The sequence below is a fragment of the Rattus norvegicus genome, chromosome 11 (assembly GCF_036323735.1).
Source record: "Rattus norvegicus strain BN/NHsdMcwi chromosome 11, GRCr8, whole genome shotgun sequence".
Classification (NCBI taxonomy): domain Eukaryota; kingdom Metazoa; phylum Chordata; class Mammalia; order Rodentia; family Muridae; genus Rattus; species Rattus norvegicus.
In genome coordinates this window covers 44,597,886-44,613,445 of record NC_086029.1, presented here as the reverse complement: position 1 = coordinate 44,613,445, position 15,560 = coordinate 44,597,886, and the positions used below count along the sequence as shown (strand labels likewise).

The 15,560-nt window shown below is 49.0% G+C and overlaps 1 protein-coding gene across 8 annotated transcripts in view; it reads right to left on the bottom strand.

Moving 5' to 3' along the window:
• Itsn1 (intersectin 1) overlaps positions 1-15,560 on the bottom strand; it is a 182,084-nt gene that overhangs the window by 33,153 nt on the left and 133,371 nt on the right. For 5 of the 8 annotated variants that reach the window (NM_001136096.3, XM_039088246.2, XM_039088247.2 and 2 more), the window contains 2 exon segments: positions 13,069-13,260; positions 14,700-14,817. In NM_001136096.3, the coding sequence (NP_001129568.1) occupies positions 13,069-13,260; positions 14,700-14,817 (310 nt within the window). 8 annotated transcript variants of the gene reach the window in all.

The following is a 15,560-nucleotide window of genomic DNA, read 5'->3' as shown; positions in this document are numbered from 1 at the left end:
CAGCAGCTAAACATTGAGCAAAGTAAATAGACAAGCCTGTTTCCTGTTATGAAGGAGTCAAAAAATACAAGTTGGTCAATAAATATTTATTAAGTTCTTAGGAGGTTGAAGGGAAATAAGCAGAGACTGTTCTTTTTGTAAGAGAAACTCACATGTTTAGGGTAGACTCCTCAGGAAAAGTAAGTTAAAAGTATGAAAACATGTGGCACTGAAGAGTGGGGGCAGGGCTGGGGCTGGTCCCTGGGTGAAGTGTTTGCCTTGCTTGGAACTGAGTTCCCTCCTTAGAAAATACATTAAAAGGCTAGCATGTGTCATGCTTGCACTCCCAGCACTTGGGGGTGAGGCACCAATAGGCAGATTTATGAGGCTTGCTGGCCAGCCAGACTGGCTTAGCATTTGGCAAGCCCCGGGTGTCTCTGAGAAACACGGTCTCAAAAACTATAGTGGATAGCTCCTGAGGAACGATACTTGAGGTAGGATGACTTCTGAGCATCACACCCGCGTGTACTCACACTCACAAAGAATGGGCCAGCCAACAGTGCTGTAGAAGCTGCTAGGTGAATGCAGACGCTCGTGGGAGACACAGGGCATAGAAAAGGCCATGTTATGAGGGTATCGATGCCAGAACAAATGCAGACACAATGAGAAGCGGCAGGAGAGCCATGCAGAAGCCTGGATGACAGGTTTTCATTTCAAGGGAAAGACAGCACAGTGCTTCTAGGGACATTCAGCCCAGATCCCTTTGCTAAGTGACAGTAGATGTTGATTGGTGCCTGGAGTTCCTGTCTGTACAATAGGGGTTGTTCGAGTGGGCCTGCATGTGGAATATAGGAATGCTCCTTGCCACATGAGCTACACTTTTCCTGCCCCAAGGCTGGACTTGATCCTCCTAGGGTATTGATTCTGTTAGGAAACACTCAGTGTCCCAGGCAGAGTGGCATGTGAGGCGATGCAGCTCAGCCTTGTTCTCTGGCTTTATCAGAGCTGCACAGAGAATCCTTCCTGCCTCTCAGCCAGGAGGGGTTGTGCTCCTGTTGGAAGGCATCCTCTGTGCTTGAACTGAAGGCAACGATGAACAGGACATCTGGGTCCTCATCTTCTGGAGACCCTGGCATCCTAGACTGGCTTCTCTATCCTTGTTGACTCACAGCTGCCTTTGGAAGAGCACGGCTGTGAGATGTCATCAGTTCCCAGGACAGGAGAGTTGTAAATTCTCAGGATTTGATTTTGATTAGAGAGCAGGAGCTAGTGAGAGGCTGTGATGGGAGGTTAGAGAGGCTACCAATGGCATCAAAGATCCCTGTGTAGCTTAGCCTGGGTATCTCACTCTGGCCTGTCTTAGGGGACTCACTGTGAGTATGTAGCTGGGCTTGCCTGGGAGTGTGCATCCAACCTCCTCACTCAGTTGCAAACCCAAGAAGTTGAAAAGCAGCCATAGTCTTTAATTAATATCATCATCTTCCAAGAAGGGCCATCTGGTCTACCTGGCTTGCCATGGCAAACTATGGAAATGGAATTCCTCCCAGGGATAGTCTACTCCTCTGCTGTGACAACGAATGCAGTGAGCAGCCCACCATTCTGGATTTCTAATGCTGGATTCCTGGCACAGGTACCACCGCCTTTTATAGTCTGAATTTTCCTTCGTTCTTGGCTGCGTTTGTCTCCACACATGCTTCCTTAGCTTTCTGAGCACCCACTTCTGATGGGCTGTATCCCCAGGATTTTTAGGCTTCCTTAGAAATGGCTGTAAATAAACCCTTCAGGTATGCAAGGCAGATGAAAGTGTGACAGCAGCATGGGGTGACGTGTTTCTATGGGGACTGGAGGAAGGAGGCAGTGGCTTTGACCAGAGAGGTCTGGGAAGATTTTGCAGAGGGGGAATTGGGGACTAACTGTTGTTGATGTGTTCTTCAATGTTCACATACTAACCTGCAGAGGTCTGGGACTTCAGGGGTGACTAGGGCTGATCATCCTCATGAGTAGAGCAGTGTTGCTTCCTAAGGGATAGGATATGGATGCGAACATGTAGCAGGTGCCATTTTCTCATGCACACTCTTTAATTCTTCCATCTGTCTGGGATGGGGTGATGTATGGGGGTGGTGGCTATGCCATACGCAGTCCCTGGATCTTGGACTTCCAAGCCTCCAGAACTACCAGCAAGTAAACATTATTTACCACTTGGCTACTCTCAGGTATTTTGTTACAGTCGCATACACTAAGACATCATGGAGAAAAATGGTAGGGTCACGGGAGAATCAGAGTTGTGTGCTTGGAGCCAGAGGAGTGGGTGTGAGAAAGAGAAGACACTGGGCGGTGGCAAACAGCAATGTTGAACTAGATGCTCCAGACCCTTGTATATAACAACCCCATCCTCACCAACAATCCTGGGGTAGCTACCATTACCCACAATGAGAAGGTGAGGACTGAGAGACACAAGACAACTCAATAAAGCCCCAGTTAAGAAACAACAAAGGAGGGGGCTGGAGAGATGGCTCAGTGGTTAAGAGCACCGACTGCTCTTCCCAAGGTCCTGAGTTCAAATCCCAGCAACCACATGGTGGCTCACAACCATCTGTAATGAGATCTGATGCCCTCTTCTGGTGTATCTGAAGACAGCTACAGTGTACTCATATATAATAAATAAATAAAATATTAAAAAAAAAAGAAACAACAAAGGAAGTAGGACCTATGTCCATATTCCTAGCTGTTATGTCTTGGCCTTGCTAGACAGGTGGTGTTTTTGTGTGTCCTGGTAGCCAGGACCAACCATAGACTGAGTAGCTTTAAAAACACAAGTTTACTTCCTCACGGCCAGGGAAGGCTGCAGTCCAAGATCAAGTCAAGGTATTGGCAGGGTTCCTTGTCTTCATGTGTCCCACAGAACCTTTTCTCTCTTTTGCACATAAACCTATGGTGCCCATTCGTGTGAGGTTTCTTCTTCTCTTTTTTTTTTTTTTTTTCGGAGCTGGGAACCGAACCCAGGGCCTTGCGCTCGCTAGGCAAGTGCTCTACCGCTGAGCTAAATCCCCAACCCCTGTGAGGTTTCTTCTTAAAAGGACACCTGTCACACAGCTTCACACACTTCAGAGTTGAATCCACTCTGAAGGCCCCAGGGTCACATTTTTTTTTTTCTGGAGCTGGGGACCAAACCCAGGGCCTTGTGCTTGCTAGGCAAGTGCTCTACCACTGAGCTAAATCCCCAACCCCCAGGGTCACGTTTAAACACATTTTTGAAAGCACTATCTCCAATGTCAGTCACATCCTGTGGTCCTCAGGGTTAGAGCTTTGACCTACAAATACTAGGGGACCCAGTTCAGGCCACATCAGAGAGAAAAGGTGTTCAGATGCCCAGGATGGAGAGGAATAAGAACCAGAAACTACAGCTGTCCCAGTGCATGGGACATGAGGGCCTCCACAGCTGCTCAGCTGACGCCAGCTCAGGGCTGGCCACATGGACAAACATCCAAAATGTCTTGGCAGCTATGACAGCTGTGACAGAACTCTGTGCCTAAAAGGCTGCCTGCACCTCAGGGCCCACGGAAGCCCTGATGTTCTGTTCTTACGGCCTCTGGAGGTTCATGTGAGGTCACACTATCCCAACTGACCATGCCACCTAACACCTCAGTCAATGGCTGGGGCAGCAGAGTATAGAAAGCAATGTTTATTTTCTCGATTGGAAATGCTCGCTGGAAACAGGACCATAAAAGAAACCACTTGTGTTGCCAGGGGGGCCACCATCTTTTCTTCCATTACTTCCTGTAAGGTCTATTTGAGGACAATCTTGGTCTTAGAGTCCAGGCTCCCAGGAGCTGGCTGCAGTAAGTCTGGGTCAAGGCAATGAGTCTTCTCAAAACAAAACAAACAAAAACAAAACCCCCGGGGCTGGAGAGGTGGCTCAGCAGTTAAGTTTGGTCCCTGGCATCCCCATTTGGTGGCTTACAACCACCTGTAACTCTAGGGGATCCAACACCTTCTTCTGCTCTCCTCGGGCACCATCCATGTATTCATGGCACACACATACACATAAATAAAAATGAAATCCAAGTAAGAGACCCTTGGCTGACCAGCCCACAAGAGGCTTTGATGGCCGTGTGGTAGGAGGTGTACTTCTCAACCCTGACACCCTGTTCCCTGACAAACTGACTCCAGTAGAATACAAGAGACACCTCCAACCCCAGACATCTCCTGTCTGTGTCAGCAGCTACAGGATCCACCCAGGGATGTGTCTGTGAGGCAGCCAGACTCATGGGGGAGGCTAAATCCCAAATACGCACAGGATGTATGCACTAGTTAAGTGATCACAAGAATGGAGAACACTTCCTGGTTTAGGGCCTTTCCTCAAAAAATAACTTTCTCTGACTTTGCCGCTGTCCCCAGCACCATTCCCAGCACAGGCTTCCTGCTGGGTTCTCTGCCACACACAGTGATGAGATGGTTGAAGCCACAGCCTGACTGGGGAGACAAGGGAAGAGAGCAAAGACAAAGGACCACCACCAACACCCCACACTTCCTCTGCAGCCCCAAGAGTGAGGGGCCATGGGAAATATGCAAATGCGTTAATCGGACTGTGAGTTACAACCAGCAAGAGAAGGGGATCCTACCATATGTCAGCTCTACAAGGTGGGCACCATCGCTTTCGACTGTGTGTGTCCTGTGATGATTCACCCACTGTTGTGGTTCTGGGGAGAGAAGTTGGGGTCTCACCCATGTTAAGCACAAGTCTTACCACCGAGCCATAACTCTAGGTCCTCTGCAGATACTATTTTTATTAGTTAATGCATGTTCTCTCTCTCTCTCTCTCTCTCTCTCTGTGTGTGTGTGTGTCTGTCTGTCTCTGTCTCTGTGTATGTGTCTGTCTCTGTGTGTATGTGTGTCTGTCTCTGTCTGTCTGTGTCTGTGTCTATATCTGTATCTGTGTCTGTCTGTCTGTCTCTCTCTTTCTCTCAAAGCCTTGTGTATCCCAGGCTGGCCTAGATCTATGCTGAGGGTAAACTTCTTGTCCTTCTGCCTCCACGTCCCAAATGCTGAGATTACAGGTGTAGATACAGGTGTACACCATGCCTGTTTATGTGGTGCTGAGGGCTGAACTCGATTTATTGACTTTTGACAGCATCTCATTACAAAGCCCAAAATCATGATCCTCCTGTCTCAGATTCCCCAGTGCCGGGACTGCAGGCATACACCACACGCCAGGTCCCCTGTGGAGTTCCTGATGGGCTTGCTAGGCTATCCCTGTGCAAGGAACGCAGTGGAATGAGGGATGAGTTTTATCTTACAGTTTGCGGATGACCCCCACTCCACACACACACCCCAAAGGCTCACGTGTGCTCAGCCTCCAACTGGTGCTCCCAATCCCGGATAGGTGGGTAGGTGAGGAGAGAACCAGCCATCTCTCAGCTCATGGTGGAGACCTAATATGCTAGCATGACTGGGAGGTGTAGAAGGTGGACTTGGTTGGAGGAAGATGACAAGGCCTTTGACGGGTATCTGGTCCCTGACCTCCTCCTATCACTGTTTCTAAGCCTCGATGAGATCGGTGAGCCTGCCTTGTCACAGGTTCCTGCCATCATGGTGTTCTGCCTCACCAGAGGCCCAGAGCCATGGAGCAAACTGGGTACACCCTATATGAGAATGTACGGATTTATCTGTAGCCAAAAGAAGACTCTTTGTGAGGTCCTCCTTAGGGCCCTATCACGGCCACAAAATAATGTCTGACTTACCCAGTGTTCGTGTGTGTACGTATTGGCCTCCAGGTCTCCTTGTCATTTTGTGTGAAAAGACTTCCCGGCCAGCTAACATGGTAGGGAGGATGGCAGAGAGCAGGAGGGGTACGGGGTTGGGGGAAGGCGTGTGTTACTGGAGTGTACCACAGTTTAAACTTAAGGCAAAAATTCCAGAAGGGTGTATAGAGGAGGATATAGGGGTGAAGGAAGATTTGGGACTTGTTTAAGACCAGGCAGGCAGGGCAGAGCCGGATGATTGAAGACTCTATGGATACAAGTACCCATGTACCATCTCCCGAGTAGGAGGTAGCACAGGGGAGCCCAAGGGGGAGACGGTGATCAAGGTTTGAATCTGGGATGGCTTCCCACCCATCCCACCTGTCACTTCCCCCGATGCAGGGGGAGCAACCAGATGAAGCAGACGTGCGCTCTGACACTAGCTGTTCCAGGCTGGAGGAGGCCACTATTAGATAAACTATATCAGAGTAGTGTTCCTGTATTTGGCACCATGAGCTCCTGGTTGCAGCCAGGGATGAACATTTAGAGCCCACAGCTGCTTTGGACTCCCAGGGTATCACCTGCAAACGGCACCAGCCACTGGTCCACTCTGTCTGGTTTTATCTATTCACTACAAGCTGGACTTTACCGATCTGCTGGTGTCTCTTCCCACTCCTACTGGTTCAAAATCGGGTATCGCACCAGCATGTGTACCAATGCTCACAGCCACCAGGCAGGGTCCATCATATCGTCTGTGTGTGTGTGTGTGTGTGTGTGTGTGTGTGTGTGTGTGTGTGTGTGTACAAAAGGAGAGGGGAAAACTGGGGCAGGGCAGACCTCTGAAGCCTTTGCTGCAGCAAGAGGGAGAAAGGAGGGATATTGACAAGCAGATTTTCTTCTGTCTCTTGAGGATGGGGTGGGGTGAGAGTTCCCATTAGACAGTGGGGGCTGGTTACTGAGGGAGAGTACAGCTATGTAGGGCTTCCCACAGGGCTATGGGATTCCAAGGCAATGCCCTAGACAGCCAAGATTCCTGCTTGGCTTTGTCTGCTTTGCTGGGGCTGGTGTCCCGCTCTGGTTCAGCAAACAGATCAGAGGCAGCCAAGGCCAGTTCCGTGAGGGGTGCACGCAGCAGGGTGATGGGGCAATGTGCTTCTGGGAGCTGTAAGTGGTCTGGCGCAGCTGCTCTGGGGAGCACATGTCTCTGGTCAAGCCGGCATGCCTAGCAAGGGCAAGGAGCAAACATTCCGTTCTTTGCTGGCAGGACTTGAGGCCACAGGAGGCTGCGATGAGAAACCCAGGACCAGTGACTTAACACATCTGTGACAGGTTTATTGCCTGTAAGGGCCTGCCAACAATCTGCCTGTGCTTGTGGTATTTAAAAGCCTTACACTCTCTCTCCCTTTCTCTGGTCGGGCGCCCCACTGTCAGCCTGTGAAAGAGGTAACTTGCTGGGGAGATGCTGGGTTGAGACAGTGTCAGCATTGTTCAAACCTGTGAGACAGAGGCTCCAAAAGGCTGCCATGCAGGTGAGCCCCCTGCTGCCAGAGAGGAAGAGCTCTTTGCTTGCAAGTTAGGAGGGCAACCTTGGGGGAATCCATGCAAATGCTTCAGGGAACTCTCATTCTCTCTGAAATCTCTCCTCTGGTAAAGCACTCGCTGATGAATCTTAAATGCTCTGCAAGACAGTAAGCTAGAAGCCCCAAGATGGGGTCCATGATGCTTACTGACGAGGCATAAATCATTTGTCCCCCAAGAACAGGTCTTCCTTTATATACTGGTTGCTTGCTGGTGTTTGTATCTCTCTGCTGGTGAAGTTCAAAGAGCTTAAATAACAGGCCCAGGACCACAAAGTAGCAGAGTTGGGATTCGAACCCATGCTCTACACGGTCATCCTAGAATACCTTTAATGCTCCCAAGGACCAAAGATACAATCATGCTCATTTCCCCAGGGCCCACTATTAGATTAAACTGTATCTGAGTAGTGTTTACATTTTCAACACCCTGGTCTTCTGGCTGCAGCCAGGAATGAAAATTTAGAAGCCACAGTTGGCCCAGAGTGAGGCTCTCTGGGACATGTCTGTCTTTGGGAAACTGGGCTAAGGTTAAAGTAGGATAGGGTGGAACCCCCAATCCAGGTGACAAAAGAGTCACAGGAAGGAAAAGGCACCCACTCTTCCAATCAAAGTGACAGCCGGCAGTAATCTGTGCAGGTGCAGCTTGGAGATGAGGCTCTGGGACAGACAGGAATACACTTTTCAAACGGTACTACTAGACAGGGTCAGCAGAGCACCGAAAAGCCACTAGCTCCTCAGCGTCCTCACTGCCAAGCTAAGAGCTCAGCACTGTCAAGCATTCCTTAGGGAGCATCTCTGTCCCTCACTCTCACACCTTGTCCTCCACTTCCTTAGGGTGTAGCCTGGCTTAGCGCACAAGAATGACAGAGATGAAGGGGGTGGCATGGGTCATGTGGGGAGGGGAGGAAGGAGGGAGGCAGAGGTCAGGAGCACGCAGGTAGGATGCACACTGGGACAAACTGAACAAAGCCATGCTCTCTCCTGGGCAGGCCTAGAGTACTGGGGAGAAAGGAGTGTCTGCCCTTAACAAATATGGCTAAAGTCAAGTAAGGGACACACTGTTCTTGTGCCCTGCGGCATGATGGGCCAAGAAGATATGAAAACTGCAAAGGTCCGTCCGTGATTCAGTCTTCTATACAGCTCTGTTTCTGGCTGTACCCTGACCTCCTCTTCAGCCCTATGATAGACAAGTCACAGATAAATACACTTTCAGGTCCCTTTCCCACTGCCTATGTCTGTCTGTGTGCACACACACAGACCACGGACAGCACAGAGCACCAGGTAGCGTCTAGGAGGTAGTGTGCTGTGTAGACATGACACATGAGTTTTAAAACCAATGGCCACGTCTAAGAAACACAGCCTTTGATTTAGTAAATTCAGAATTTTTTTTTTTTTAATGCCTGGCAGTTTTCAATATGAAGAATAGAATCAAGAAGCACAAGCTTTCTGGCGAGGTTCTCATCTGAACCGGGTTCAAGGAAAGAGGGCAAGGAGAAATTTTCACATGACGGTATCAGAACTTTGGAATTTATTGCCAGTTGTCTGTATAGTTTATATTATTTTACATGTGTGGGTGCTTTGTCTGCACATCTGTCTGTCTGTGTGTCACTACGCATGTGTCTGGTGCCTGTCAGGGCAGAAGGTGTCGGATTCCCAGGGGGTTGTGAGCTGCTACGTGGGTGTTGGGAATCAAACCTGGGTCATTTGGAAGAGCAGACAGCGCTCTGAACTACTGAGCCTTCTCTCCAGCCCCACTATCCTGTGTCTTACCAGATCCCAAATCACCAGACACTTATTTTCCTATGCATTTACCCTGTGTGTGTGACTTTCAATGTAGCTTCTAGAATAATTCTCTTGGATATTTTGGGGTCTAAAAGAGAATAAATAGATTAATTTATAATTTTGCAGAAAGGAAAAAGAAATAGTCTTCCAAAAAAAAAAAAAAAAAAAAGATTTTCTGGGTTAGAGAGATGGCTCAGTGGTTAAGAGCACTGACTGCTCTTCCAGAGGTCCTGAGTTCAATTCCCAGCAACCACATGGTGGCTCACAACCATCTGTAATGAGATCCAATGCCCTCTTCTGGTGTGTCTAAGACAGCTACAATGTACTCATATACACTAAATAAATAACATCAAAAAAAGATTTTCCATATCCAGGAAGCAGGGTTGTTATGTGAGTGGGAAGCTTCCCAGGTTGGGCCAGAGTTGAGACTGCCCAGACCCAAGTCCATAGGCCTCGGTCTCAGCACGCATGGGCTGGACCCAGGACACCACTACTTCTGGGAAGCTTGGCCCCAAAGGGAGAGGAAGGCAGGGTGACAGCTTGGTTGCTCCGAAGGGTGATGTGCTGTGTCAAGACCTGGAATCAGGTGTATTCTACAGCTGTTTGATCTGCTCATACAACGGAAAGTTTGAAGTTCTCAAACCTATCGCATGCCCGGATAGGGGTAAGTGATATGAAACTACTGTTTTAGGCAGGCAGGGTATGGTGGCACACTTGGTAGAGGGATTTTTCACACACACACACACATGCACACACACGCACGCACCAGAGTAAATGTAAACATTAAAAAAAACCCTCATATACATCCACAAAAATCAACCCAGCTATAGTATCTTTAAGTCTGAGGGATGCTTTACTTTTTAATCCAACTTTGAAAGCGGAGAACATAGAGGATAGCCAGAAAAGCGAGGAGCAGTCGTGAGACTGCTATGCCAGACAGAAGGGGAGCTTACAGAATAAGAGCATCTCTTTAGCAGTAATTACCAGCAGGGCAACCTCAGGGCCATGCGTGAGGTGACCACCAGGACCAGGACAACAGTGTGGACTTTAGCCATAGTGGCCGGTAGGGTGAGTCCTGGCTTCCTCGGCTCAGCGCTGGCCACACGGGAACGGACCACACTGTCCTGTGACCTGTGCTGCACCTCATAGGGTGACCCATCCCCCCACAGGATGCTGGTAGTGGGCTTCTGTCTAAAACGCAGAGGTTCAGATGGCCTCTCTGCAGGCCAAAAAACTGAAGAGATGTGAGGGGACCGGAGAGTTGAAAGTGAGGTGTGGCATCACCCACCTTGACAACTGTATCCCACCGCCAACCTCAATCCTGGAGGAGCACCACCTTAGGGAGTGAGGCAGTCCCAGGGAGAGGAGGCCTGTAGACTTGATCATTGTTCTGTGAGGGGCTGGCTGGGAGACAGGAAGAGCCCTTCCCTCCCTCCAGGGTTTTCCTGTTCTGACGTCTCGGTGCACCTCACCTGGCTCCTTCTTGACCCTTGGGTCTCCACTGCACCCCTGTGGGGGGGTTTCTATCCTTGCCCTGCAGCACCCCCCCACCCCCACCCCGGTGCTAGATAGCTCACTCAATCTGCCGTTCACACACTTCTGCACAGAACTAACACACGCTCCGTGTTTATGTGAACTCTGTCTTCACCCATTAGCCCCTTAGAAGCCAGCAGGGCACCCAAAACCTTTTCGCCAACTTGGTAAAATTGCAATGAGGGTGGGAAGGCCTGTTAAGTGAGGTTCTCAAGGACAGCATCACTCATGTGTCCTTCATGTCTAACAATGTCATCCGTGTATATGTCTCTGTAAAGATCACAAGAGTGTGCCTGGCTGACATGATCACACACAACAGGGAATATGCAAGTCTGCCTTTATCCAAGTATATTTTGGCAGCCACTAGTTCCTTGTGACATGATTCTTGAACCAATATTTTGTGCCAAATCACACACCTGTCAATGTGTCAACAACATAAACTATAAGTCCAATGAGAGGTGACAGCTAAGCTGGGTGGTGGACTTCCACATAGGAAACAGTACTAATAAGGAGCCACTGTTAAATATGGACGGAGGCCCCACTCTGGGGTTATGTCTGTATTCACACTTGACACGCAGGCAGGCCAATGGCTGACATCTGTCTGTGTGGTGCCCCTCACCACATCAAGATTCCAACAGCAAGAACACAGAGACATTTCCATCTAACTTTTATATGAAGAATTTAATTATCTATACACATAACTAATCCAAAAAGGTTGTATTACAATTGTTAAAGCTGCAGGTTTGTGTATTTATATATTTTACAATCATATGCATGGAAACACTGAGCCCAGGGCGACAAGGAGGGCAGCCCATCCTCAGCACCATGAACACCGCCAGCACGGCGTCTCCCCGGGAGGAGCCCAGAGGGACGCCGGGTTACACTTACTACTAGGACAGCTAAATGGCGCTTCAGGCTTCCACAACCCATTTTCTGTGCTGTCAGCGGTGGGCACCTTTTCTTTTTTTATTGAGAGCTTCCAACTAATGTCTAAAGACAAACATGGCATCAGCTACAGCACGAGTTAACACACACACGGACCAGGAGCGCCATTTCATATTAATCTGTAGAAACTCCACAGTCTAGTTAAAAAATGTAAACACTGGAAATTAATTGTGGGGAGACTTCTATACATTCTTTCTTGTCAAGAAAATTACTTGTTCAAAATATTCCATGAAAAGCAACTGAATAAACCGTCGTGTAACAGAGACGAAGACAGTGGACAGCGATGACTGTAACCAGGCAGTGGCGTCTCACTGACTCATGGTATGAAAACACGCCACGTTAAAGACTCAAAACCAAATACCAGCACAACCAGATGATACCAAACGGAAACACGGGTGCTTCCTCGGGTGGCTACAAGGTCACTGTGCAAAATCAAGTTACTGCAGTCGATGAGAGCATTGTAACGGTGGTGGTGTTTGCCATGTGGAGAGCTACTTCCTCAGCACAGACGTTACACATCAGTCACAGACAGGCATAGCACCGTCTGTTTACTCAGGCTCAGTCTACACATCTTCAAACAGGTGCACCCAGCTCCTCTGTGCTCTACAGCGGGGGAAAGGCCCCAACTACACAATGTGGTTGGTAACACTGAACAAATGGCAAAGATACATCAAGTCTCAGGTTTACGGACGCTCGGAACAGTGTTTAATCGTACATGCAGCATTCCTTGATAGTGGGTCTTTTTGCAAAACCAAAATAGCAAAGAAGTAATTGATTGATTTTTATTAAAAGGCTAAAATACACATTTAAAAATAATCTTAAAACTATTGAAAGCGCCTGTGTGAAGGCGGGGCCGTCAGTCTGAGTGACTAGGAAAGCCACAAAAGGACCCACCACCCTGTGCAGTTCTGCAATTTGCTTCTGCCTCTGCACGCAGTGACTCAGACATTTCGATCACATGCAACTAAGGTCAAATGAGGTAAACTGCTCTGCAGTGAGTTCTTCTACTCAGAAGGCAGTAGGTGATCATGCTGCAAGTCACATGATCAAGGCTGCATCTCCCATCATCCCTCTGGGCAGTGATATGGGATAGTGGGTCTCTTTGAGGGCTTTCAAGCCTGAGGGGGGATGGACAACATATGATTCCTAGAAAAAGGAGGAAAACAACACATAAGCAAAACAAAACAATGAGCAAAATCCAAGCGAGGGAAATGAGTCAGGCATGTGCACACATGGTGCCAGAATGATTCAAAAAAAAAGAAAAAACAGGAGGAGGAGGAGGAAGGGAGGGGAGGGGAGGGGGGCATGCTACAGAAAGAATGAAAATTTAAAACAAAAACAAAACCCCACGAGATAGTTCGCATCACAGAAGGTCTTCAAAGAGACTGTTGCAAATGCAGCAGTGGTCTGCTTTACGTTCTGCAAACCAAGCTTGGCAGACTCAGAGCAATGCTGCACGTCTTACAGGAAGAAACCAGAGAGGAGAGCAAGCGGGCCGCCAGGGCACTTACATTGCTGGCTGGGGTCCATGTCTGTGGTCAGCTTCACATAATTGGACGGGAAGAGCCCAACCTGCCCACTGACTTCTCCTTTCCACCAGTCCGGGTCCTCCTTGCTGAGGACGTTGATGATCTGGCCTTTGCTGAAGGCTAGCTCATCGTCATTCTGCGCGGTGTAATCGTACATCCCGATCACCTGGCACACTGCGGAGACAAGGCTGGGTGAGCAGCTGGCCACCTAGTGGGGCCACCACTGGCTGCCACACGGTCCTGAATGGGTTTTTCCCTTCAGAAGGGGGAAGAGAGAGATGGGTGGGGACCCAAAGGGGCTCCTCGTGGTGTGGCCAATAGAGGAAAATGGAAGGACTGAATTCTAAGACGACAGCAGTAGACTCAAGACTCTGAAGATCCGCTGTACCACCCGGTTCCCACTGCATAGCACCGACAGCCGGGACCACAGCACTTGACCATCTCTAGTTTAATTTCTTTTTGTGATGTTGAAGGTTGAACCCAGGGCTGCATGCACACTACACGAGTGTGCTCTGGCACTGAGCATGCAGCCCTGGGCCTGGCCTTTCTATAGATGGAATGAAGCTATCCCTGATCTTCTCGCTTCCACCTCAGGGAGAAGTTCAACTGGTGCTAACAGGTGACTCCGCTGTCTTCCTGTCTCAGAGGTGACCACACTCAACAACAGCGTTCCTTTTCCTCTTTCCTTTCAACCATACAACAGGTTAACTCACCCTCACTGCCTGGTGTCTTTATCATCCTTAACCATCCTGTACACAGCTTCAGCGGTCTCAAACTCTCCAGCTAGGAGAATAGACTCACTTTTGCAGATGGCTTGGGGCTTCCACCACCGTGAGGGGCTTGTGCGTTGATAGGAGGGCTCTGCCACATCCCCCTGGGGGACAGCAGATGGTACCACACCCCATAGCCTACATAAGGCCTCAGCTTATGCAAAGAGGACCAGTTGGGGATCAGAGGTCAGTCACATTTACTGGTCCTGATGTTCCTTGCAAGGACAGCAAGTTTAAAGCTGGTTTCACAGGGGCATACACATCCAGTCATACGGTGATAGTGGAACATCGTGCTGTCCATGGATGTCACTGAGTACAGAGGCCTAAAGGCCTAAAACTGAAATGTGTTCCTCCCTGAGCTCTGTCCAGGACAGTGGGACAGCTAACTCTGCCTTAGATCAGAAAGCAGGACAGCCAGGCACTGCAGTATCCACCTTTGCCTGCCTGCGAGGAGAACACACAGAACACCCTGCCTGCTCAGTGTTGTCCCCAGCAAACGACACAGGGAGCTATCCCAGTTTTTTCTATTATGACCAACAGACCCTCATGGCTCCAGCTCTTAACCTACTGAGGCCCCAGCAGTTTATTTTTAAGGTCCCTTCTGTTCCCTAACCCAATGGCCAGTGTAAACAGCTAGAAGGAAATCAAGAGAAAAACCCCCTTTAATGCCACAGCATTCCCAACTGCTCCAACAGAGTCCAATGAGGACTCAGCAAAGAATGGCCACAGAGAGCAAGTCTGAGGTCACAGAGAGCAAGTCTGAGGGCATAAGCATGCATGAAAACAGCACAAGACCTTAGATGAGAAACCCAGTGGCAGTGGACTGACTCACAAGCTCCTTACCTGCTGGCTGCACTGCGGTCTTGGGTAGCTCAGTTGGGGTGATTTTGCTTGTTCCAGGGCTTAGAAGTTTGACATAATTTGCTGGGAACCACCCTATCTGGCGCTTTTTCCCTCGAGCCTAAGAAGAAAACAATAATGTTTTATGAACATCAAAGCCCATCTTTCTTAAACGGTTTGTTTTATAGTAGGACGCTATGCAATGCTCACATTGGGCGGAGAGACAGGGCATTAACTCACAGAAATCACACATCTAGGCTATGTTCAAAGTGTGGCAGCTATTGGTCGGCAGAGCCCTGGATGCTTCCCAAGGGCTGGATTCTAGATCACATTCAGAATATCCTGTGGTGTGGCTGAGACAGAGAACTAGGGGCTGGAGAGATGGCTCAGGGTTCAGAGCCCTGGCTTTTGCAGAAGCCCCTTGTTCAACTCCCAGCCCCAAATGGCAGCTTACAACTGTCTGTAAATGCAGTTCTGGGCACTATTATCTGATGCCTTCTTCTGGCTTCCACAGGTACCAGGTGTGCAAATGTTGCACAGACATAAGTTCAGGAAACACCCATACACATAAAATTAAAACTATTGGTTAAAAAGATACAAAACCAGTTAGCATTTTGCTGCTAGACTCAGGTGATGCAGACATTCTGGTTAATGCCACGAGTGTTCGCTAAGGGCGAGGCCCCTCAGGTGTCTTTGTCTAGGACAGCTCTGAAGGGAACAGCATTGATACTCTGACTTTGAGATGGCTAATGTGACCTTGAAAAGATACACAGCAGTCCCAAGGGTTGATGTCAAGCTAAGTCACACTGCCAACCCTGAGCTCTATGTGATTTCAGACAATGCCAAGCGTCTACAGAATGCAGA